Source organism: Bombus vancouverensis, chromosome 15, assembly GCF_051014615.1.
Source record: "Bombus vancouverensis nearcticus chromosome 15, iyBomVanc1_principal, whole genome shotgun sequence".
NCBI classification, from domain to species: Eukaryota; Metazoa; Arthropoda; class Insecta; order Hymenoptera; family Apidae; genus Bombus; species Bombus vancouverensis.
Window position 1 is genome coordinate 4,273,012 of NC_134925.1, and position 22,256 is coordinate 4,295,267.

Here is a 22,256-nt window from a genome sequence, read left to right on the forward strand (position 1 = left end):
ATATGCGTTACGTAATTCGTCCGTAACATTGCAGTTGCATCCAGATACTCGATATTCCTATTCAAGTTTAAATGACAAATGAAAGAGCAAGCGTGAAAAAATAACGAAGACAAACACAAAAACCTACTAAAACGACTAGAATAAGCTGATGAGACATCTATCTTTAAGTCGATTTAATAAAGATTATAGCAAGTTGATTTAGTTGATTAGTTATTATATTATTATAGTATAGTTGGTTTGGAAACGAGTAAGCTGGATCTAAATATTAAAATCTTATGATTATTTTCATATAATAAATTCGTTAAAATGTTTTGGTCATTCGGTGCAACAAAAGTTGTATCTTTTCGAGGCACGAAGCTCCAGCCATTGTTCCTGGTTGGGGACGTACATTTCCGCTGGCATGCGTTCCAATCCCGGGGATTCGGGCGATCCATGCTCGTTTGTTCTTCTGGCTGAAACATTAGATAGAGTAAAAGATCTTTTCTTACCATTTCGAATTCAAGTCGCCCTAATTTTATGATAATTCTATTTCGTACTGAGTCTTTTACGCATAGAAATAGCCTCGCCAGGATGTCGAAGGAGCAATCGACCCACTCCTTCACATCGTCGCAGCACTTCGTTTTTCAAAAGATGATCTCGTACATTCTGAGAAATAATCGGGCAATTTGTCACCCATTTCGATACGTATGCGAAGTCCGTAAGCAATTGCAACGCACCATATTCGCTAAAAGATATTTTTAAAAATGTAAAATCTAATTTATATCGTATCGTGTTTCTATTTCGCTTCTTCTTGTCACTTTTTTTTACCGGAAATAAAGATCAGGATCAGCTGACGATTTACCTGAATTTAATACGATGCAGATAGATGTAATCCAGCCATGCCTCGCACATAATTTTCAGAATCATATTCGACGTCTCGGGGTCTTCAATAACTTCTAACACCGGAAGCAATACTTTCTCTGCGGAATAGACAGCTTTAGAGAATCAAGCGTACGTGTAAGAGCGATTTGCTTACCGAAATACGACTCCACGTAAAGACTAGCAGTCACTGGAGCGACGTCGCTCCCTTTCCTCCAGTAACTTGACCGTGGAAAACACATGTGTAGATTCGCTAGGCTGACCACGCGGCAGATTTTTGCCAGAATTTCTACACACTTTCCGGTACACTTCTGTGGAAAAACAACAGGAAGTATATAAAAACAGAAACCTCAGCAGAGCTGCCGAACGCTTACAAATCATCGCTTACCTGGAGTAAATCTATGTTGACATTTACTTCAGACACGATTTTCGCTCTCATTTTCGCGCAAACATATACCTGAACACTGACAGAATCCGTTGACAATGTACTTGTATGATCAGCCAGCTGAAACATAGAAAATAATTTAACACAGTGTAAAAACTTTTAATGAAGAAAATTATACGTTAAAGAAGAATATTAAAAAATAACTAGTTGTTTAATGAGCCTAAGCTTTACCTTTAAATATGAAAGTTCTTCGAGACAGTTCACTATGTCACCTTTTACCAAAAGAAAGAACACGTCAAGTTCCCACGTATGAGCTATGATTTTCGCCTCCTGCACAATCCATAGTCTCGCTGTATGTACCGAATGATCTAATCGATGGAGGATGACGATCTGTTCCGATAGTGGTAGCTCTATCAATGGTGCTCCTATCACCCATTCACCGCCTGCCTCGCATTCGTTGCTCAACCTAACGAGCAGTTGGAACAATTCTACGAACATTTGGCCCGTGTCAGACACCTGGAAATTCACACAAACCCTTTTAAATCATTCTATGTGTTGGGATTAGAAAGGTATGGTATGTAGCATTTTAATTTGTAGAGTACCCGATCGCTAAACCTAAACACTATGTATAATCGCAATTTATTAATATTATTTTATTCTTTACTTGAGTATTTTTTTTAATAAAAAGAGAACTTACCTCCGTGAAGGAAGCTTTCGACTGACATTTAAAAGCTGATGTATAAGCCAGTCTAAAGAACTGATCCCATTCTGTAATCGTGGCGTGGTAACCAAGTGCATCACAAAGATTCTGTAACGCTGGTCTCACCGTCTGTGGTACTAAAATTTTAATAAATATACGTAATTGTTTGTATTACGTGAAACTTTTAAGTGTGTGTTTCATATTGATATTTCTTTTATACCATGATTCTTCTGGATGAATTGACTAAGCCAGTCTTTAAGCTGCTGTGCTCCATGATTATGACGAGTAGCCAGAGCCTCCGAAGACCACCAGAGAACCACGTGATCCAGAATACCTGATAGAGCGCCCCACGCAACTTCTTGATAATAATTCTTCACCTTCTTTATCGCACTGCTTCTCAATCTTGTCTCGCCTTTCACGACCGTGAATATTTTATAATGTTTCACGGGTTGGTAATTTCAATGTTGGTGGTTTCAATGTTAGACGGATTGGTAATTAAGAATGAAATTTAGTCCGCAAGCACAGGAGGCTAGGTCCGATTAATTCTGACACATACAGTCAGGGAGAATTCGACGAAATATTCGTCATTAATTACTATCTAGATTATATTTCTCTGTTACTATTCTATTAAACTGTATAAGCAATTTTATTTTTTAAGTGAATTTCATTATCACGTAAAGGTAAAAATTCTTTTTATTTAAACCTACGCTTTGTTACTGTAAAATAAAGTTCTAATTCATTCGATACACATGATAAAAATGGCCACACCTGCGCCAGGCAAGAGTTAAACAATGAAAAAGATTTTCTTGTTTACCTTTGCTAGTTTTTAACGCATCAGTGCCAAATAATTTCGGTGAAACATCTTGCACGACGTTTAACAGCCTCAGTACCTGTTCATTTTGAGTATTGACTAATGTCTGAATGCTCTCAATATTTGATACCTCCAACTCCGTTCTCGACGCGGAACTTTCGATCGGCGGCGTTAAATGTCTCGTAAGCGCTCTGCGAAACAATTTTTCGTGAAATACGCGACAAAAATAGAATAGTCTTTTATACTAATTTAATACTGGCTGCCCTGACCGATAAATCTCGATACTCGAATTTTCGGAAACGTCGGCGTCGCCAGATATTGTCGTAGAGGGATCGGTTTTCTCGCGGGGCTTGTAATTTGCTAAAAGGCAGTCAATGAGTTCGTGGCAAGATTCTTCCGCTCTATTTTTGGCCAGCATCTGGAATCAAGTCGTAGATCATTTATTGTTCGAACTTTGATCTAGAAAATCAATCGAACAATCTATCGACTTAGCTTTTAATATCATTCTATTCGTTTTGTCGAATTTGTGCCAAGAAATTCACGATTTCGTTCGTTGAAAATTTGAAACACTATAGGTTTCAGAAAGAAAAATTGAACGAACAAAATTTTCATAGTGATGTAGTACAATTTTGAGAAAAACTTTCACCTGCAATATTCGAGTAACGGATATCTTCTTCATTGGTTCCAGTATATAAGGACAATCATTACAGAATACGCTTGTTGAAGGACCAGAAACCTCGATATCCATGTCTAATACATCGTTATAAATGTTCACCAACCTAGAACCAATAGGTTTTTATTAGTCGAATGAAAATTCAACGTACGACCCTACGGTATTCACCTAAAAATAATCCTAAGCAACTCGTCACTCTTACAATCGACGATTTCGTTTATCAAATTAGAAGTGAACCTTACGAGTACGTTCAATTTTCGTTTTAATATCGTCAAGAAATGACGCATCTTATACTTGTAAATCAGATGTGTACTAAGACTCGTCGTACTGATCGATTTGTACCCTTTCGTTATCTCTTCTAGATCGTTTGCAACTCTCTTATATACCTGTATATAAAATACAAATAAAAATTCGTTCAATTCAATACAAAGATAATTTGACAATCATCATAATTATTTGTGAATATACTGCGGATATTTACACAATTTTATAAATTAATTTTGATTGACTAAAGAAATAAAACCTAAATAGAGAATCCAAATCGAATCTAAAATTCGGTTCATCTACTAGATGTTATAACATAAATTGGATGTTATATATATTTTTACATATTATATGCGTTCTGTGCATTTTTGAACCTTTAAATTTTCCATAAATGCATGAACATTTGCAGTCTATTCGTGAAGGAATAGAAGTACCTTTTTACCTAAATTATTCTTTATTTACGAAAAATTTCAAAGATCTTACGAAACCATCTTTATGAAACTTCATCTATACTAAAAATAATGATGCTATAAAATAATAGAAATTTTCTGAACGATATGAAAATAGAAAATGAAATTTCAATTCTTTCTTTTTGGATACAGAACAAAAAAAGCAGAGAACACTTTATTTAATTCGAGCAGCTTCCGTAGAAATATCTTTCATTCACGACACCAAAGGGCATATTGCAGGCTAATTTCATTAATCGTACGGTTCATAATGAGAAATTAAACTACGACCAGTACTTTACCATGGAAAAACATATAAGGACTCATGTTTCGCACCTCGAATTCACAGATCTGTGAATCTGTGATGTCCTGGATGATTAAGGCTATGGATTCAATAAGATTGTCTATGCTCTCTGTAACCATCGACGAGTTGAGAAACCATTTCTCGAGAACGTCGCCTGGAGGTGGTAGCCACTTGCCGATATTTGCTCTGTAATTGGTATCCATGTGGCTAAGCTTCCACTAGCGAAAATTTATATGTATCAACACCTCTTTCAATCGATCATTCGGAAAACCGTATCGTTTTTATCGCTCATCATACATGTACTATGTACTACAGTCGTTTTGACTCCTTTGGAATGCAAACACATTATTTTTTAAATCGTAGCCAAATGTAATAATTCCAAATCGAACGTCTTTTAGACGATGATGATTAAAAATTCATTGTAAATAATTCCTTAAGAAGCTGATTGAATTGTCCTAGTAATCTTTCAATTCCACCGAATCACAAAACTGTCTTGCGAACTATGAGATTATTCACAGATATTTCAGATAGAAAAACAATCAAAAATACTTAGACAAAGAATGTTGAAATGTTAAAGGATAGAAGTTGAACTAGGAAATCTTATCGCATGGCAAAGTAGTCGTATGTAATCTGAGTAGAGTTGCCAGGGGAACGCCTAACGACTGACAGTCTGTGTCCAAAAACCAATGCATCAACTATGCTAGCTCATTCTTCATGATCAAATCATGTGGGAATTACCACATGTTTAAATTTAAGCTCAAATGCACTCAGTTTTGTTTGAAAAACGAACATAATTTTTTTACTTCTATAAGATTAATACTGCATCGCAGCCTGGAAATATCTAATCTATTCTTACAGATAACTTATTTTTAATGGTAACATATCAGTTATAATAGTTTGCCAGGAAGTGTGTACATTTAATTATTTTCATACAGTATCTATAAATTATATTTATTCATATACGACAGTTTTTAACGAAATGAATTGCTGTAGGGGATTCCTCGCTTATTTGCCAATTAAAAAATCGCACCAACGGAATTGGTATAATCATCGAAGAGATCAAGCCAGTGACGGTATGATTGTAGAGGTTAAAAGTTGTAAAGAATTTTAAACACAGTCATTGCAATAATGGGTAACTATTTTCTATGTATAAATACGTAGTTTCTTTATATAATACATTTACTTTTAGGCAATTCACATAATAAAAATGTTTCGGCGGAAAGAACTACAAAGGTACCTTACGTTAAGCTACCTGCGCCATTTATGACGGAAGAGGAATTCTTCAAAAATTGGAACACTTGGAAAAATAATTTTCTTGCATTTAAAAGAGCGCAGAATAAAAACAATTCTGACAAGCAACAATGGGGAAACTTATTATTAAATTTAATGGGTCCAGTTGGACAAGATATTCATAATACATTTGTATTCAATTTTCCAAATGACAAAGAAAATGTAGATATATTAATAGAAAAATTTGATGAATATTACATATTTTCAGGAAGAAAGAAGATACCTTTAGAAAATGTTTATAAATATATAGATGACCTACAGGTAAAGACATTTAAAAATTTATAACAAAAATTGTTCTAAGTTGCATACATATGTATAGTAAATTTTTAAGCACTTTATAATTCTCTTTTCTAGTTGATAATCAAAGAAAAAAATATTGAAAATGAAGAAGAATTAATAAAAAAGAAAATTTTAACAGAAATTAATGAACATCAATTTACAAATGCTGCTAAACAATTAATTCCAATATTTATATTTTCTTCTGATTTCAACAAGTTAACATTAAAGGAAATCGCATTTATTTGGAAATTGTACACTGATATCATCAGTTGTTTATGTTGTGGTGGTAATCATTCTTCTGAAAAATGTCCAGCATTGGGAAAACAATGTGTAAAATGTAACAAATGGAATCATTTCCCAAGACGATGTCCAACGATTTTCATTTACAATTGCAATTATTGTGGAGGTGATCATATGCGTAAGAAGTGCCCAGCTTTTAATGAAATTTGCACAAAATGCCAGAAATTAAATCATTTTAAGTGGAAATGCCATCTTGTTCAAATTGCACAATGTCACTTTTGTGGTTTAAGCCATGCTGCATCTAGATCACTTTGTCCAGCAAAAGATTATGTTTGCTCTATTTGCAAACATATAGGGCATGTTCCTTCAAAATGTAATAAGAAATTTTATACACATAAACATTAAAATGGTAATACTCTTTCATATAATTGAATTGAAGAATGCTTTCTTATACTTAGTATGCATCAAAAATATTAACTAAATATTAAACACTAAAAGCACATTAATCAAAGTATCTGTTCATAACAATTTATTAACAATTTTATACATACTTTAATACATAAGAAAATATAATATACTTTTTATCGCAAGTATATATTTATGTATGTTCACAACTGATTTTGAAATAATATATTTTATCAAATGTTTATGTCTTTCTTTGTAACTCGTTTGTTTTCCTTTTTCATTTTATCCCATTGTAACTGTAACATATTACTTTGTCCTTTGGTACGGTAGTAGCTAAACATTAGTAACATTAGTAATGAGATAAGCATTAGTAATTATTTATTCTCATTTCTTATAGACAAGTATTCTTACTGGCGATATTCTGAACGTGCAATTATGCTTAATGACGCCATTAGATTCCATGTACCCACAACATCTTGTACTGGAACCAAATGAGAAGCCTCTAAAACATTTTCTAATCCCTCCTTCTTTAAAGTTCCATATATTTTAAATATACTGCATTTTTTCTGAAAAAAATTATTCGTGTTATAATTACATTACAAAAACAAGCAAGAGATAAATAATCCTTAAAAGTAAAAATCTTACCCATATTGGACAATATATATCATTTGAATCTTTAATGTATATATCTCCAACTTTTAAAATTTTGAGGCTAACAGAAAATGCAGAATTATTTCCAGGTGTCACAGATAAAAGTGTAGCAAACGTTTCAGTTTTTGGAATAAGTTTTCCTACTGTTTGTATTGTTTTAATCCCATTTGTCTCGTAATCTTCGAAAGAAATATGTATAAGAATATTCTCCACTAGCATAGGAACATACGGAGTACCATTATATATCACATTGTTTCGTGAGGATAAGGAAATTCTCCAATCTTCCAAATCATGTACCTCATCCATCTTATATTAACTTTTCTATTCAAAATTGTGACTCCAAATCCAAATACTTTTTGAGATTCTTCTACTGCTAACTTAACCTAAAACATAAATTAAATAAGATGAAACATAAGCTTGACCTAATAAATAATCATCTTTGACATTAATTGATATTCACAGAAAAATGATAATCACTAAGAAAACTATGTTTAATAATATATTATTCTATTCTCATTATATTTTAAAGCTATTTAAAGTTTATAGTAATTTGATTTAAATTTGTTACCAACATTAAAATTAATAAGTCAACTTAAAGCTTTTTATAATGTTGACACACATGATCAATCATTTTTTTTCAAGTCGTAAAGAAGGCACGCTTAAATAGGTAGGGAAATACCCTTCAGAAAAGGAATCATTGATACGACGAAGTCATATTGTAATAAGCTATAAAAGTGAGAGATTGTGTTCATGTGACACTGCGCAACACATTTTTGATAATCAGGTACGTAATTATATGTCTTTGATCATTATAAAATATAATATATGTAGAAAAAACTAATTTCTTATTGTATAATAATAAATTATATGTTACATAATTATAAAAATATATACAATATAACAAACATTACATATATAAAATAAATGTTAAATAAATTAATAATATTTTCAAATCTTTTCTGAGAAGGTATTCATAATTTTATAATATAATATGTCAAATAAAATAACTTAAATCATGATCGATCCGGAATTTTCCTGATAATTGACACCATCATATTGAATGATACACAGTAAAAATGCTAAAAACGTGTGGGAAGTTGTGCAAAACGGGAAAGCTGGAAAATTCGGGTTCGGTAAACAAATTGTAGGACCCTTTTACACTTTCACAAGTACCAATCACAATGACTGGTATTGGTATAAATAGCCATGATACAAAATTATTTTGATTTTAAGTAAATAAAAAAATACAATAAAATTCATTATATTATTCCTTTAATTGTCGTTGTAAAAGTCATTACATCATTGCAAATAAAGTACCAAGAAGTAGAAATTTTAAAATAAAATTGTAAAATCAGTCATTTTTACTGGTGTGTTAGTTCTAACGTTAACACTATTTATATAGTAATGTCATACTTAAAATGAAATTTTTTCAGTTTTGTGCTGATATTGTAGATAATAAATTACTATCAACATGGATATATATGCACGACCTCCAGAACCTTTATCTGATAATGGAGATATGGTTCAAAATTGGCAAAAATGGAGAAAAGATTTCATGATATTTATGAAAGCAAGTAATTCTATAAACAAAGAACGGGATTATCAAGCTTATCTTTTAAGGACTTACATAGGAAAGATTGGTCAAGATGTTATAGAAAAAATTGTTTCAAACCCTTTGAAAGAGGGAGATAACATGAATATATTATTAGCAAAACTTGATAAATACTTTCTTTCCCCTAAAAATGAAGTTATAGAAAGATATAACTTTTTTAAGTCACGCAAAAACTCCAATGTCTCTATTGAAAATTATATTGTTTATTTGAAAGTAAGTTAATTTTGAAAAACTATATATATTTTTTAATGCACTTTTTCTATGTATCTGTTAATTTCTAGAATAAAGCAAAAACTTGTAATTTTGGAAATATGACAGACAGCATAATTAGGGACAAATTAATTATTGAATTTGATAATAAACAAATGAGACAAAAGCTGTTTAATATAAAAAATCTTAATTTATCAGGATTTATATCAATTTTTAATGAACATAAATCTGCCATGCAAAAGAGGAAACAGGATACAAACCAAAATAGAAAACAGATAGATGACAATAATATTAAGATTGATAATGTATCTGCTAAGAATGTTACACATTCTGATAAAGAGACTAGTAATTCAAATAAGAATAAAGAATGGGTAAGAAGACAAAATAAAAAGAACTGTCGCAAATGTAATCAGAGGCATCCTATGCAAGCCTGTTCTGCTTGGGATCTTAAATGTGAAAAATGTTACAAATATAATCACAACACTAATTGTTGTCCAGTTCAGCCTACAGACACTGAAAAAATGGAAGTATGTATAAATCCATAATTTATTCTAATTAATATATGTATTAAACTTGTTTCTTCACTTTATTAACATAACATTTTTATTTTGATAAATTTAAAAAAGGAAACAAATATTCCTATTAATGTATATCTACAACAGAGAAGTAATGATGACAAATGAAAGAGTACTCTTTGTATCATTTATTTATGTCTAAATAAAAAAGTAATAAAAAATTCTTTTGTAGCATCCCACTGCTCCACCACTTTCTGATATTGACCACATGTTGTATCCAAAATTAGATCATGTCAAAACCTCTCAGGAGACACTGGTACGATTTAAAACAAAAAGAGAATGAATAAAAGTTAAATAATGATTTCTATTTTTAGAACACAAAGGAATGGTCATGGATGGAAAATGGGTCTAGAATATCAAATGAAAATTTGCAAAGAAGTCAGGCATCATCGGTGAGCAGTTTTTTGAAACAATTGTATCGTAATATCTAATTGAATCATTAAAATTGTTAAAATTTTCCTGTTTTCATGAAAGCCTTCAAGCACAAGACAAAAGACAATGGAAACTTCTAATGTCAAGGGAGATCAAATTCCTGCAGTATCTAAAGATAACTGCCGACTATCATAAGAAAACATATGGAGAAATTGTAATATTATTATAAAATAATTTCTTAAATTCTTTTAACTTTAATAAAAACCAGAATTGTCAATAAATGATAAATAAAGGATTTTATTATATCTAACAGTAAATAAATTTTAATTTTGACAATATACGTTATTACATTGGTCCCTAAATTAAATTTAAGTTAATCAATGTGAACACTAAGGAGAGTAAATGGCACGATAAATACGAATTATAATAAATTAACTTTCTCTTACATGATTATTAAAAAGTCAATTATAGCCAAATGTATAATTGTATAAATATATAATCGTAGTAATTTCTTGTTTACCATTAATTTGAAAAAAACGAATTTATTTGTTTTTGTTTTATGTGAATAATGCGTGATATAACATTTCTTAAATGACACATACAACCTATTAACAAAATAAATAAAGCACTAATCTCTTTGGTATGAGACTCACATAATCGCAATTTAAAAAATTGTATAATATTTTATAATCAAAGAAACGTTTGCTCTTTCTTACAAATTTGTTATACGTTTGCATGTCAAAAACAAAAACACAATAATCCTGTCGAATGATGTAGTGCTTTATAACAAATTTGTATAATTGTGTAAAAATACATAAAAATGTTTCATTATAAAATATTCTGTCATGATATATAAAAATGGAGTAAATAAACATGCTATAAACTCTATAGTATACTGATTGTGTACTGCATACAAAGTGACTTATTTTTTTATTTCAGGATTATATAAAATTAAGTCTTCATTGTTTTAAATAATTTAACATTTTAAACATCATCTTGTCAACTGATCCATAAGAACAAGCTTTTAATTTATATTAGTACATCACAATAAATTGGTAATGTTTAGGTAATAGTTAGGTATTAATAATACTATGGTATATATATAAAATCGAGTTTTCAAAGAAAACAGATATTAAAAAATTATTTTAGATTTTAAAACAGCTTTCTAAATTTTATCTATGTTAAAAAAGATTAGCAACAGTAACAGTGTTTGTTCAAAAATGTTATTACAGCGAAAATCCAATAAACACGTATTATAAAAATTTATAAAAATACGCAGTAAAAATTCTAATATCTGCTTCTTAATAAACATATTATGCATAACTTTTATATATATATATATCTTGTAATGAGTATAAAGTCTTCTATAAATGAAAGACTTTGATATCAATGGCATTAGTAAATATGCTCAATATGTTAATTAACATTTGTGAATACAGATATATTCCAAACTTATACTTCTATAAATGTATTTATAAAATATAAAGTGAAGAATTTATAATATATATGCATATATAAAGATGTTTTTCCATTTATAAGTATAAAATTATAAATTGTAAATTTTTTTTTAAATTGTTATACCTTTATCATATTTAATAGCAATATATTCAATTTATTCAAAAATTTCTCGATTGGATGGAATAAAGGTAAAAGTATAAAATTAAATCTAATTCTCAATACTTTTGTCATGTTACTGAAAATATGTTGAACTACTACTATTCTGTTATCTTTAACAGTGATAGATAGTTTTTTACTTTACAAAAAGAAAAGGTACATAATAAAATGTAAATGGTAACTTTTTAATTTCCTACTGTAACTAGAGCCTATATGTATAAACATTATATGTAATTTTCAGTATACTGGCAAGACACATAATCATCAAATAATTTGAATCAAGTTACGGATGGGTCTTGACTAAAATTATCTATATCTGAAGAAAGAATAAGTTTGTTTAAGCTATAAGGCGGCCTTTTTGGCTTCGGAGGTGGAGTGGGTGGCTTTGTTTGAATGTCAAGATCGTCTGTAGGGGTTGGAAGTTTGTTTTTTGACCATTGTCCTAAAGATCGATTAAAGTTATTTAGACTACCTGTTCCACAATGCTGAACAGGCAATTCTTCTGGAAGATTACAATAATCAGCCTCCCGTGTTTTCATAGGTAAGGGTGGTGGCGGGTCATCTTCAGACGCTGTACTGTCTGTAGTACCAATACTATCTCTATTTCCTTTCCCTAAACTACTTGAATCCATTCCATTGTTTATGTTCCTTAAATAATGTTGAGATTGCCCAGATAAACGATTACTTATTCTTCTTTCCTTTTCTACTTCCGACCTCAAAGGACGTTTAGGTGTTAGCTAAACAAGAATTATATTACTATTACTATTATTATCATCATAATCATCATTGTCATCATTATTATTATGATATAATGTTACCAACTGCCATTATACTGAAATATTACCTCTTGACGAAGTTCGAATATTGGAGTAGTAGGAAAACTGGACATTAATGGAGTGACAGGGGACGACGTAATTTGTGGTACATCTGCTGTAGTATACCACTGACTCGTCGGCTGATCACTTTTTGTTGATGCAACTGAATCACTCTTGCGTGAACTTCTTCGTTTTGAATCTTTCTTTTTATTTGTCCCTGGACTTGGACTTCCTAATGCCTTTTGTAGAGATGCAGTTGATAATATGTGTGAACGTATTGAACAATTCCTGCACAATAGAAATTTTTATTACAAATTTAATTTTATGAATATATATATCAAAGATATGTATTAATATAATTCTACTGTAATAACACATTATTTACCTATTTAGCATGATAATCGGTTGTGTTATAGAAGTTGTTTTACTCAAGGACATACATGGTAATACAACAAAAGTACAAAAAAATATCATGCAAATAAATAATAAATAGTAAAAGAGAAAGAAGAAGTAATATGTACAAATATAATTTTTTAAATATATATGTACATATGTGGTATTTCTTAAATGTTTTATACTTAATTTCTAAAAGCGTTTTTATAAAATTATAATTAATTTAACTAAATAATACTAAAGTAATTAAAATAATTGTAGAATAATAAGCTGATTAACATATATTAGGCAATAGGCAAAATATATATAAATATATAAAAAAATAAGTAGGATATAAATAAAAATTTGTACATATATATACACATGTACATATACAGAAACTGCTATGCGCGAAGGAAGGATAATAGGATATTGTGTTTATCAGGCCCAACAGCTAAATTCCTGAAATTACATATGTATGTGTTATTCTAATATTCATTCATAATATTGAAGATTAGATAAAATTATATAAGTATTTCTTAATTAATGTTTAACTATATTTCTCCTTTCAAACTAAATAATTGGTACATCATTCATTTATTTAATGATAATCGTGCTATCAACAAACAATTAGTATGAATATTTAATATATGATAGCGCTGATAAATCATATTGATGCTAGGTCTACAAATAGTTGATATAAAATAATAATAAATGAGATAATAATAAAAATGAGAGATGAAAAGACTTTCAGAAATTAATTAGTGCTATAATTATATTTACACATCACCATTCTAATATCTTTACCTTGACAAACTGACGTTTTGAGTACCAGATGAAGGTGTACTGTTGTTAAAATTGAATGAGGCGAGCGACTTGAATGTTGCAACTTGGGATCTTGTAAGAGAGGATACCCTGGAGTGAGTTCCACAGCTGAACGAGATAATTACATTACAATAAAAAAATATGGGGTAACTTACATAGGATATCTTTTTGCCTATTCTTATATGAAATATGTGTTACAAATTTCAGGGTATTTTCAGTTTTACATGCATATTAATCTTCACTAATGTAAATAGTATTTTAAAAAAAATGTGATCATAATCACATATCAAAGTTAACACCGTTTAATATCATAGTAATGAATCAGTGAAATTGTTAGTTACAAATAATAACAATATTTGCAGCAAATTACGCAAATAAGTGTATACATTACTTACTCTGAATTCATAATATGTGATTCAGATAATCGATTATTCTCGCCTCTCGAACTTTGATGTCTTCTCATCATAACAGGTTGAGTTAAGCTTTCAATTTGTAGATCGCATGTCTGCAATTCATGTATAATTAATTTTTTCAAAAAATTCCTTTTTATAAAATGATATCTAAATTTACCCTTTTCCCATATTTCGCCTCTACTTGATTCCGCATTGATGTAAAACATTGCTCCAAACGTTGATGAAACGGAGTCAATTCAGGCGGAGCACGTGCTTTATGTAATTGGACACCAACACTCAGTAATGGAATTTGTTCAGCGATTAACCCCTCTAGTTTCAAAAGATCGGAACTTTCTTCTGGATGAGCACTGCGATATTCAGAATTAAGGAACGCTTTCTCATAATTATCTATACCACCCATTACCGCTGGATCTAATATACCATTTAGTTTCATACTAAGCGGATTTAGCGGAATATTATTATCAGCTCTGTGTGCTAAGATTAAATCTCTTAATGTAGTATTTGTAGCTTCCATTGTTTCAATTGCATTGCGAAGAGGACTAACTAAATAGGTTTCACTAGATGTAACAGGAAAGCATCTAAGAATGCCTGGCAAAGGATGACTCGTAACGAGTACTGTTCTTTCTAACCATAGTGAAGCAAACTCGTTATTGGTAACAGTATTCGTTTCTTTATCACCAGAATTTGCAGTAGTAGAGGTTAAATCTTTCTTTGGTGCTGGTCTTGAAAATCGAAAACGTTGAACGTCGTTCACTCGATGATATCTTAAATGTGAGAAAGAAAACAGACCTTAAATTTCATGTTATAAGCTTACTGTATATTATTTAATCATATTTTACCTCAAAACTGCTTCTGCCGTTATAGGTTTCCCACTAAGACGATGCCTCTTTTCATCCATTAATGGATCTACCCTATTAATTTGGACGTATTGATGATTGGATTCTAGCATTTCCGAAGTAGGAGGAGACAATTTGTTCATTTGTTCTGCATTTGGTAACTGATTTAATGTTCGTGAACAAAAATCACTGAGACGCTCATACTCTTTTCCACGATAAATAAATACCTATGATTAATTATCGATAACTAATAATACTCAAATAATTAATTAAAAGGTACACAAATATTTCATGACATACCTTATTTTGTAAAAATGCCGGGTGACCACGTCCATAATACGCAACTCTAAAATATTCAGGCTCAGGCCTTAGTTGTTTTACTATTGAGTCGTAAAACTTTGCCATGCGCGTCAATAATACAGAAAGTTGTAAATAATCAAATGTCTCTTCTTCGTATTGTGTAACTAATTCTTTACATACTGCAAGTGCACATTCCCACATTTTACCTTTATCAAAGTATTCGATCATATCATTATATAATGCCTCTTTTAATTCACGATGCGTTTGACACGCTAAATATCTATGCGATCTTAAAAGTGGCGGTAATGGTTGATCACTCCAAGCTAGTAATTGGCTATGAAGTTTCAAAGAATATGCTGCTTCAGTGTAATTGTCACACTCCAAATGTAGCTCACAAAGCTTATTTACATATCTGTAAAATAAACATTTCATTTAGCATTTGTTTAATTTTTTAGAAACAATGTAATGAGTTTTAATTAAAAAAACTGTTAACTGCATATATACCTAATATACATTTCTTTTCTATTTATTTCAGAGTAAAATTCTAGTAAGTTTACAATACACAACATTCTATGTTCCTGAGACTCTGCATGTATGACATCACGATATTGTAATAGGCGTTCCATAAGTTTAGCTACTGTATCAACAAAGCGTAATCCTTGTTCTCGCATAGTTGAGTGCTTTTCACAAAGATTACCCATTACTTGAATCCAAAGCAAATGAAATTGTTCATCTCCCCTGCCTCCTTCAACCTATTGGAATGTACATAAAAAATGATAAATGAATGAATAAATTAAAAATATGTACATTATAACATACCAATATATCTAATTTTGCAATCATTTCATTTTCATATTCTGTGAAATTAGCTTTTATGTGAGCCGGATCACGTTTAGTATCACCATATCCTTCAACAATACGTGAACTATAAAATTCACATTGCATCATATCAAAAAATATAGGAATAGTAGCTTTTCTTAATTCAGTTTCTGGAATTAATGCCATTTCTAATATTGCTCCAACTAAACCCGGAACAAACAATATTTTATGCTGTCCTAAATTAAACCACATTGATCGTATTTCAAACGCTGTTTCTCTACAGAAGTAAAGGAAGATATTTTAATACTTGTTACACATTTGAAAAATAAACTAATTTAATATCCCAATCTATATTCATACCTTCGCATATCATTATAGCGCAAAACAATACGATTGCGTTTTGATGGCGTGAATGTTTCCAACTGTAAGGCTGGCTGAGTCAAAAACGCAATTGCACAATGAAAAAAATTGGACCAAGCTTGCTGTTCAAAATCAGTAAAAAAATAATCTCTAATAGTGCCCGAGAAATAACGCAATGACTTTAAAATTATACTATTTTGAAGCATAATCATTTCGCACCAATCTCCTGGAAATACACTTTTCGATACTAAATCTTTAAATACTAATAATATTTCCATGAGGAAATCAAGCAAATCAAATTTAGTTCCAAAGTGATTTATATAAATTTCGTAATGATGTTGTGTCATTTGTCTGAAATATATATTTAGTATTAAACACTCAGATCCTGTTCTTTTAAAAAAAATTTATATTTTTACGTTTTTAAATAAAAATTTTACTATTTTTACCTGAATATTGCTAACATAACTGAAACTAAATTTCCTACTAATGGATTTTCTCTATCCATTGATATAACTGTCTGTATAATGGTCCGTAGAGCAGTAAGCATAATTTCTTTCACATCCTGTATAGTGCTTCCTATATCTTTCCTAAATGTTAATTCCAGGATGTCAGATAAAATCTTAACACACAATTCTACCTACATAAACATAAAATAAAAACATGTTCCTCATCACTATTATAGATTATTTATAAATATTCTTGTAAAAACAATTAGGTACAACAAAAAAAAAGAAAAAAATTAAACAACACAACAATAAACACCATTCCTGAAAATCTAACATAAAATACTTATCATAAGTAGATCACTGTATCTTTCATGACATCATTAACCATCGTGCCAGTAATCCAAAATTTACTTGCAAGTAACGCGCTCGAGTTCACGATGTATATTTCAACAATTACCTCTTCAGAGTAGCCACGATGCTGGTTGAGTCGGTGTCGTTTTTCTCCGAGCAGCCTGGCTACCTTCGCCACGCTATTTCCAGGCGTACTTGACAGCCCCTTTTATAGGCCAATAACCAAAACCAAACCAAACACAAAAATGAAATAGCCCTATGTTAGTGAGAATATAATGCCAATTTATGCATAAAAAAATATAGTTACATCCTTAACATTGTCCATCACCTAAGGAAAATTGCATTATAAGACTGCATGCAAGAAGAATGCAGTGCCCCAAGCAATAGAACAGTTATGAAAGAGCTGAGAAACTACAACAAATACTAGAATTCCTATAAAGATACTTTGTTTAATGCTTTTCAAAGAGTTATTCAATTTCTTACTTTGAGAATATATGTTCTTATAATATCCAATCTGAACATGAATAAGATGAGAAGATAGACACAAAAGGAATAACTTACACTTTATGAATGCCTTTAGAGTAGCTGGAAATACTATTTTATGATTACATGCTATAACAGGAAATTTAATTTAATTCTCATGCTGTAGTAAAATTTTGTAGAGGATGTCTTTGATTTCATTATATTTCTTTCTGTTCTTTCAATTTCAAATTTACTATCTAATAGAATATTATTTTACAATATTATATGTCTAATATAATTAAATATATTACAAAAATAAAGACATCCTGGCTTAAAGAATAATACAAGATTGATGAAATTCACAGAAAGATGCGTGGCGGGAGGATGTCAGGCTGCACGGAAAGCACAAATAATGACACTATTCACAAATTGTGTGTAAGAATGTTTTAAATGCAAATCGAAAGCTCCGCTCACATTTTAGCTATATCAAATGTGCAACATATATTTGCTTTTTAAGCTTGATCACAATAATATTAATATGAACGAAGCTTTAACAAAGATGACGTTACTCAAAATAAATTTTACATTTAAGAAATCACCATGATACATTTAGGTGTAACAGCACTTTTAAATTATTTTATATGTACTTCAATAAATAATAATTCGCTCTTTTCACATTAAAGTTAATAAATCGTAATGATTAATGACATGACATATCTTACCTCTTCTTTAGCTTCCAATAAATCACGAACCAAAATAGTAATTCTAGGTAACAGAATTGCTCTGCATTCTGCACTTAAAAAAAGGGGGCTATGAACAATATCATTCACTGTCATCATTTTCTGTTTAGTTAATCTTCCTACTGGTAAAGTAACTAATAAGTCAGTCAAAATTGTGCTCAGCTGCTTGCCACTATATACTCGTAGCAAATGGGGTATAGTAGTTGGTAAATATTTCAAGCATGCTCCTTGAACTAATAAAGTACTATCTGTTTCGTGCCTCATGAGTTCAACTATAGATCTCAATAATTCTGTTAAAGTTTGAGAGAATTCCTCTTCATCTTGATTTAACCTGTTGTAAAATAAATAATATATATGATAACACATTTGTAGTAAATTTCTAGTATATGATAATGTATGAATATAATCGATATAATGTAAGAAAAGTAAAGCATACGCAGTAAATAAAAGACGGGATTCTACAACAAATCTCATGCAGTATTGAAGACTTTTCATTGTCTTGAGTAATATATCACGTTCTTGTCCATCATTATTAGTTGCATTATCTATACGTTTACGTAATACACTAATCAATTTTTTGTATGCGAGCGTTGCAGAGAAACTCTCAGAAATATACAAATCCATTACTGGTTGAAAATGTTGGTATTTTCTATCAGATACAAGCCCAATAATATATAATAAACATTCAAACACCATATCATCATAAACGTCACTATCTGAATTACTCATTAATATGTTAAACAAAGCATCTAAAACATCCTAAAAACAAATTTTTGTATAGTAATATTTATACTTTGTATTCATATATTACATAATATAGAAAATTAACTAACCTGTAGGAACTTCACTACTTCTTCACCATCAACTTTCATTAAAGCAATCAGAGATTCTCTTAAATTTGTATTGTGTGATGCCCAATTCAATAAACCTAATAAATCTACATTTTGCGTTAATTTTGTTGAACAAATATTAGTCGCTATCAGAAAACTGTCTTTACTACTTAAAGTAAGCGTTCCTAATGTCGGTTTTTTTTCTAAACTTAATTCAACCTATAATTAAGAATACATAAACTTTGTAATATATTTATGTGTAAAAACAGTTAAATTTTTTGCAATATTAGTTTTACCAATTCACCCCTTGTAGATGGCAATTTCAAATATGAAATATCAATTTCTTCATATTTCTTTTGGTCTAATTTATAAACTAGTAGCTCATGCTGTATATCTTGCAATGTTGTTCCATTACGCTGCATCAATTTCACATAACTTAAGGCAAAAGGTTTTTCAGATTTATCTTTTGCTTCATTTGAACTTCGATGTTTAAATGTAAATTTTAAATGTGCTTGTTTAAATTCTTCAATTGGAATAGCAATTTTAAATGTTTCACACCATCTAGGTTTATCTTCATGATAATAAATAACACTATGATATTCATCAATAGGTGAAGCTCCACCACCTAATGTCATAACTCCTGGTATTGGTACACCAAACTCATTGCATACTTTAACCTACCAAAAAATAAGTTAATAATATACTTGAAAATATCATTCATTTTTAAATAATACTAACTGTAACTTCAACATTTTTATCTGTAGACTTTGATCCTTTATTAAATTCACCACTAATCAATGTGAGGTACAAATCATTCCTCACATCACCTGGTAAAATAACTTCTGGAAATCCCATTTTTCTTGCAATAGCAACATTACCAAGTACTAGATGTGGATTTTCATCACGTACCTAATATTAAATTCTTCATAAATATTAAAATATATTTTCAAATCTCATTATTTATCAAGTAATTTTCTAGTTACTTGTTTTGGATCTCCCCTAAGCAACTTTAAGCTAGCCCATAAACCTTGACCACCAGCAGAGCTGCCACTATTGCCATTACTACTTTTTTGAATATTTATTTCTTTTTGGGAAAGAATTCTACGTAATGTACCATCCAAACTTTCTTTCTCACAACATCTGGAGCAATGAAAAGAAACCCAACAAAACGATCTATTTTAACTGTATTCATAAGAGGTTTCTTATGAAACAGTTTATTTATATTCAGAATATAAATCCTAACAAAATTTCATACTTACTGTACAAACGGAATAAAATGATGATGATCTGAATCACCCTCAAGTTTACCAGTAATGTATAAAGTAATATCCATTGCTGCTACACCAAATGGTCTTCTCATATTTTCAGTATTTTTGACTTTTTGATTAGTTTGTGCTACACTTGAACGTCGATGATCAGCATCTTTAGCTTCCATACCTCCTACTCTAATTACATAACAAACTAAGTAAACTTTATCTCTAGTTAAATCTCGAGAACCAAGGTCTGTAAATAAAACTCGAAGATTGTGTAATTGATCTATGTCTCTGGCAAGTCCTTCCTTGCTCCATGACACAACATAATTTTCAGTAATAGTTTTCATTTCTCTCCCATCGTACAAAGTTAATAACAATTCTACATCTTCTGCCATTTTACATACGAAGTTTCTTACACTAATAAAAAAGATATGTGAGTATACTGGTGCTTGTGGTTTTGAAGGTTTATGTTTTGTATCATTAGCTGCCTTTCTTATTCTTTCTGCAGCTGTTTCATGATGATAATATAACTGAATTGTACTTGTTTCTTCAGGACTAAGAACATTTCCTTGATCATCACGTACAACCATATCCATGCCCAATAATTGATTACCAGTATCAATTCTAGCTGTTGCTAATCTTTTCACATCCTTTAATTCATCTACTGTCAATGTGCCACTTAGAATTTTGCTTCTATATCCTATTAACTCCAAAATCTGTTGTTGCATTGTTCTGAAGTGCATAGAGTGAATCTATACATGACAAAAATTATGTTATATTAAACATAATTTTACTAATTAAATATTTTATTATTCTGTATATACTAACTACATATAGATGCTTCCAATGGTGTCCCCATTCTCGTAAAACATTAGTGATTTCATGTATTAAACAATCCATATTCACTGATTGTTGTAAAATGTGTATATAAGATTTTGGGAAAATTCCACATGTCCCTTTAAATTTACTACGTCCATAATACCAATCTCCATATTCTTCTAATATCTGTACCATTTCTCCAACAGTCAATTGCATTGCATAAGGAGTCCCATGTACAAAGTTATGTATGGCTACAATTAATAATAAACAGTTAAGAGCACTAGCAAGTGTTATTCTAAATATAATGTTTTAATATTTCAATTAATCAAAATATAACATTAATGTAATTTTCATTACAGATACAAGAAACAGAAAGATATTAAATAAAGATATTACATATTCAATTGACATGTACTTTCCATGTATATATATGTACATATATATCCATATATATATATACATACCATGTAGTTATTATATAAATGATAATGTCATGAACAATTATAGTTTCGGTAATATCCGCCATTTAATTAACTATTTTCAAAAAATCTAAGTAATATATTCACATTTAACATTTAGATACTTGTAATCAAAATAACCAGCGAAATTATTATAAATTAATATTTCGCGCGCAAACAGAAACTAAAATTTTATCTGATTGGGGCACCTCCCAGGATGTTAGATCTTACAAAGGCTAAATTAGCGATTTATTTCTTACCAACTCCTAAATGTTCTTTAACTTGCTTCCATGCCATTGTCATTTTAATTAAAAGCTTATTATAACAAGGTATGTACACTAATTACATTTCGATACGCACATTTGTTGTGCGAACAAAATACGACTTTTTTATCTTGACATCTAACACAACTATAATGCAAAACAAGATGACCAGTGCTTGGATGTTATCACGATGATGAGAACACGA

General features: G+C 30.2%; 5 protein-coding genes across 16 annotated transcripts; 2 read left to right on the top strand and 3 right to left on the bottom strand.

Annotated features, from left to right (window-relative positions):
* Window positions 1–84: 84 nt before the first annotated feature.
* LOC117157418 (coiled-coil domain-containing protein 142) lies at window positions 85–4,903 on the bottom strand. Of its 3 annotated transcripts, XM_033335478.2 has the most exons (13): window positions 4,474–4,903; window positions 3,596–3,813; window positions 3,401–3,533; window positions 3,024–3,172; window positions 2,758–2,945; window positions 2,164–2,355; window positions 1,941–2,080; window positions 1,475–1,759; window positions 1,247–1,363; window positions 1,016–1,169; window positions 842–959; window positions 537–724; window positions 90–452 (listed from the first exon to the last, which is right to left on the bottom strand). In XM_033335478.2, the coding sequence occupies exons 1-13, from the start codon at window positions 4,642–4,644 to the stop codon at window positions 316–318; spliced, it is 2,190 nt and encodes a 729-aa protein (XP_033191369.1). In that variant the 5' UTR covers window positions 4,645–4,903; the 3' UTR covers window positions 90–315. The 3 variants fall into 3 exon arrangements, with proteins under 3 accessions (XP_076481148.1, XP_033191369.1, XP_076481149.1); XM_076625033.1 differs by lacking the exon at window positions 537–724 and having other exon boundaries at window positions 85–452; XM_076625034.1 differs by lacking the exon at window positions 3,596–3,813 and having other exon boundaries at window positions 92–452; window positions 4,474–4,551.
* Window positions 4,904–5,326: 423 nt separating this feature from the next.
* Window positions 5,327–6,897, top strand: LOC117157415 (uncharacterized). 3 transcript variants are annotated; one of them, XM_076625044.1, is made up of 4 exons: window positions 5,330–5,348; window positions 5,435–5,573; window positions 5,631–5,992; window positions 6,086–6,897. In XM_076625044.1, exons 2-4 carry the CDS (start codon window positions 5,570–5,572, stop codon window positions 6,653–6,655), a joined length of 936 nt encoding a protein of 311 aa, XP_076481159.1. In that variant the 5' UTR covers window positions 5,330–5,348; window positions 5,435–5,569; the 3' UTR covers window positions 6,656–6,897. The 3 variants fall into 3 exon arrangements, with proteins under 3 accessions (XP_033191364.1, XP_076481159.1, XP_033191365.1); XM_033335473.2 differs by having other exon boundaries at window positions 5,327–5,514; XM_033335474.2 differs by lacking the exon at window positions 5,330–5,348 and having other exon boundaries at window positions 5,361–5,573.
* Window positions 6,763–12,290, bottom strand: LOC117157417 (uncharacterized). Of its 2 annotated transcripts, none has more exons than XM_033335476.2 (4): window positions 12,162–12,290; window positions 7,301–7,689; window positions 7,067–7,221; window positions 6,763–6,988 (listed from the first exon to the last, which is right to left on the bottom strand). In XM_033335476.2, exons 2-4 carry the CDS (start codon window positions 7,610–7,612, stop codon window positions 6,889–6,891), a joined length of 567 nt encoding a protein of 188 aa, XP_033191367.1. In that variant the 5' UTR covers window positions 7,613–7,689; window positions 12,162–12,290; the 3' UTR covers window positions 6,763–6,888. The 2 variants fall into 2 exon arrangements, with proteins under 2 accessions (XP_033191367.1, XP_076481161.1); XM_076625046.1 differs by lacking the exon at window positions 12,162–12,290 and adding an exon at window positions 7,879–8,017.
* LOC117157414 (uncharacterized) lies at window positions 7,950–10,415 on the top strand. Of its 3 annotated transcripts, none has more exons than XM_033335466.2 (6): window positions 7,950–8,090; window positions 8,740–9,131; window positions 9,200–9,655; window positions 9,876–9,959; window positions 10,018–10,095; window positions 10,178–10,415. In XM_033335466.2, the coding sequence occupies exons 2-6, from the start codon at window positions 8,778–8,780 to the stop codon at window positions 10,268–10,270; spliced, it is 1,065 nt and encodes a 354-aa protein (XP_033191357.1). In that variant the 5' UTR covers window positions 7,950–8,090; window positions 8,740–8,777; the 3' UTR covers window positions 10,271–10,415. The 3 variants fall into 3 exon arrangements, with proteins under 3 accessions (XP_033191357.1, XP_033191363.1, XP_033191358.1); XM_033335467.2 differs by having other exon boundaries at window positions 7,954–8,090; window positions 8,759–9,131; XM_033335472.2 differs by lacking the exon at window positions 9,876–9,959.
* mbc (dedicator of cytokinesis protein myoblast city) lies at window positions 11,496–22,188 on the bottom strand. 5 transcript variants are annotated; one of them, XM_033335460.2, is made up of 21 exons: window positions 22,049–22,188; window positions 21,340–21,581; window positions 20,518–21,263; window positions 20,242–20,395; window positions 19,997–20,167; window positions 19,555–19,935; window positions 19,262–19,477; window positions 18,865–19,187; window positions 18,411–18,759; window positions 17,333–17,431; window positions 16,876–17,066; window positions 16,430–16,780; window positions 16,070–16,346; window positions 15,755–16,002; window positions 15,251–15,662; window positions 14,954–15,177; window positions 14,272–14,878; window positions 14,097–14,206; window positions 13,684–13,809; window positions 12,534–12,792; window positions 11,496–12,426 (listed from the first exon to the last, which is right to left on the bottom strand). In XM_033335460.2, the coding sequence occupies exons 1-21, from the start codon at window positions 22,089–22,091 to the stop codon at window positions 11,968–11,970; spliced, it is 5,988 nt and encodes a 1,995-aa protein (XP_033191351.1). In that variant the 5' UTR covers window positions 22,092–22,188; the 3' UTR covers window positions 11,496–11,967. The 5 variants fall into 5 exon arrangements, with proteins under 5 accessions (XP_033191351.1, XP_033191355.1, XP_033191353.1 ...); XM_033335464.2 differs by having other exon boundaries at window positions 20,242–20,398; XM_033335462.2 differs by lacking the exon at window positions 17,333–17,431 and having other exon boundaries at window positions 20,242–20,398.
* Between the last annotated feature and the right edge of the window lie 68 nt (window positions 22,189–22,256).

What these genes read in the sequence shown, in the direction of transcription:
- LOC117157418 (XM_033335478.2), bottom strand. Translation starts at nt 4,644, where the DNA reads ATGGATACCAATTACAGAGCAAATATCGGCAAGTGGCTACCACCTCCA. An exon ending in TGCGTTAAAAACTAGCAAAG is followed by an intron (nt 2,356 to 2,757) that starts GTAAACAAGAAA and finishes CGGTCGTGAAAG; the next exon opens with GCGAGACAAGATTGAGAAGC. An exon ending in CGAAAGCTTCCTTCACGGAG is followed by an intron (nt 1,760 to 1,940) that starts GTAAGTTCTCTT and finishes GTGAATTTCCAG; the next exon opens with GTGTCTGACACGGGCCAAAT.
- LOC117157415 (XM_033335473.2), top strand. Translation starts at nt 5,421, where the DNA reads ATGAATTGCTGTAGGGGATTCCTCGCTTATTTGCCAATTAAAAAATCG. An exon ending in AAGAGATCAAGCCAGTGACG is followed by an intron (nt 5,515 to 5,630) that starts GTATGATTGTAG and finishes ATTTACTTTTAG; the next exon opens with GCAATTCACATAATAAAAAT. An exon ending in AATATATAGATGACCTACAG is followed by an intron (nt 5,993 to 6,085) that starts GTAAAGACATTT and finishes TCTCTTTTCTAG; the next exon opens with TTGATAATCAAAGAAAAAAA.
- LOC117157417 (XM_033335476.2), bottom strand. Translation starts at nt 7,612, where the DNA reads ATGGATGAGGTACATGATTTGGAAGATTGGAGAATTTCCTTATCCTCA. An exon ending in ATATATATTGTCCAATATGG is followed by an intron (nt 7,222 to 7,300) that starts GTAAGATTTTTA and finishes AATTTTTTTCAG; the next exon opens with AAAAAATGCAGTATATTTAA. An exon ending in GCACGTTCAGAATATCGCCA is followed by an intron (nt 6,989 to 7,066) that starts GTAAGAATACTT and finishes ACTAATGTTTAG; the next exon opens with CTACTACCGTACCAAAGGAC.
- LOC117157414 (XM_033335466.2), top strand. Translation starts at nt 8,778, where the DNA reads ATGGATATATATGCACGACCTCCAGAACCTTTATCTGATAATGGAGAT. An exon ending in ATTATATTGTTTATTTGAAA is followed by an intron (nt 9,132 to 9,199) that starts GTAAGTTAATTT and finishes GTTAATTTCTAG; the next exon opens with AATAAAGCAAAAACTTGTAA. An exon ending in CAGACACTGAAAAAATGGAA is followed by an intron (nt 9,656 to 9,875) that starts GTATGTATAAAT and finishes ATTCTTTTGTAG; the next exon opens with CATCCCACTGCTCCACCACT.
- mbc (XM_033335464.2), bottom strand. Translation starts at nt 22,091, where the DNA reads ATGACAATGGCATGGAAGCAAGTTAAAGAACATTTAGGAGTTG. An exon ending in TTAGGGGAGATCCAAAACAA is followed by an intron (nt 20,168 to 20,241) that starts GTAACTAGAAAA and finishes ATTTAATATTAG; the next exon opens with GTACGTGATGAAAATCCACA. An exon ending in TATTCGAACTTCGTCAAGAG is followed by an intron (nt 12,427 to 12,533) that starts GTAATATTTCAG and finishes ATTCTTGTTTAG; the next exon opens with CTAACACCTAAACGTCCTTT.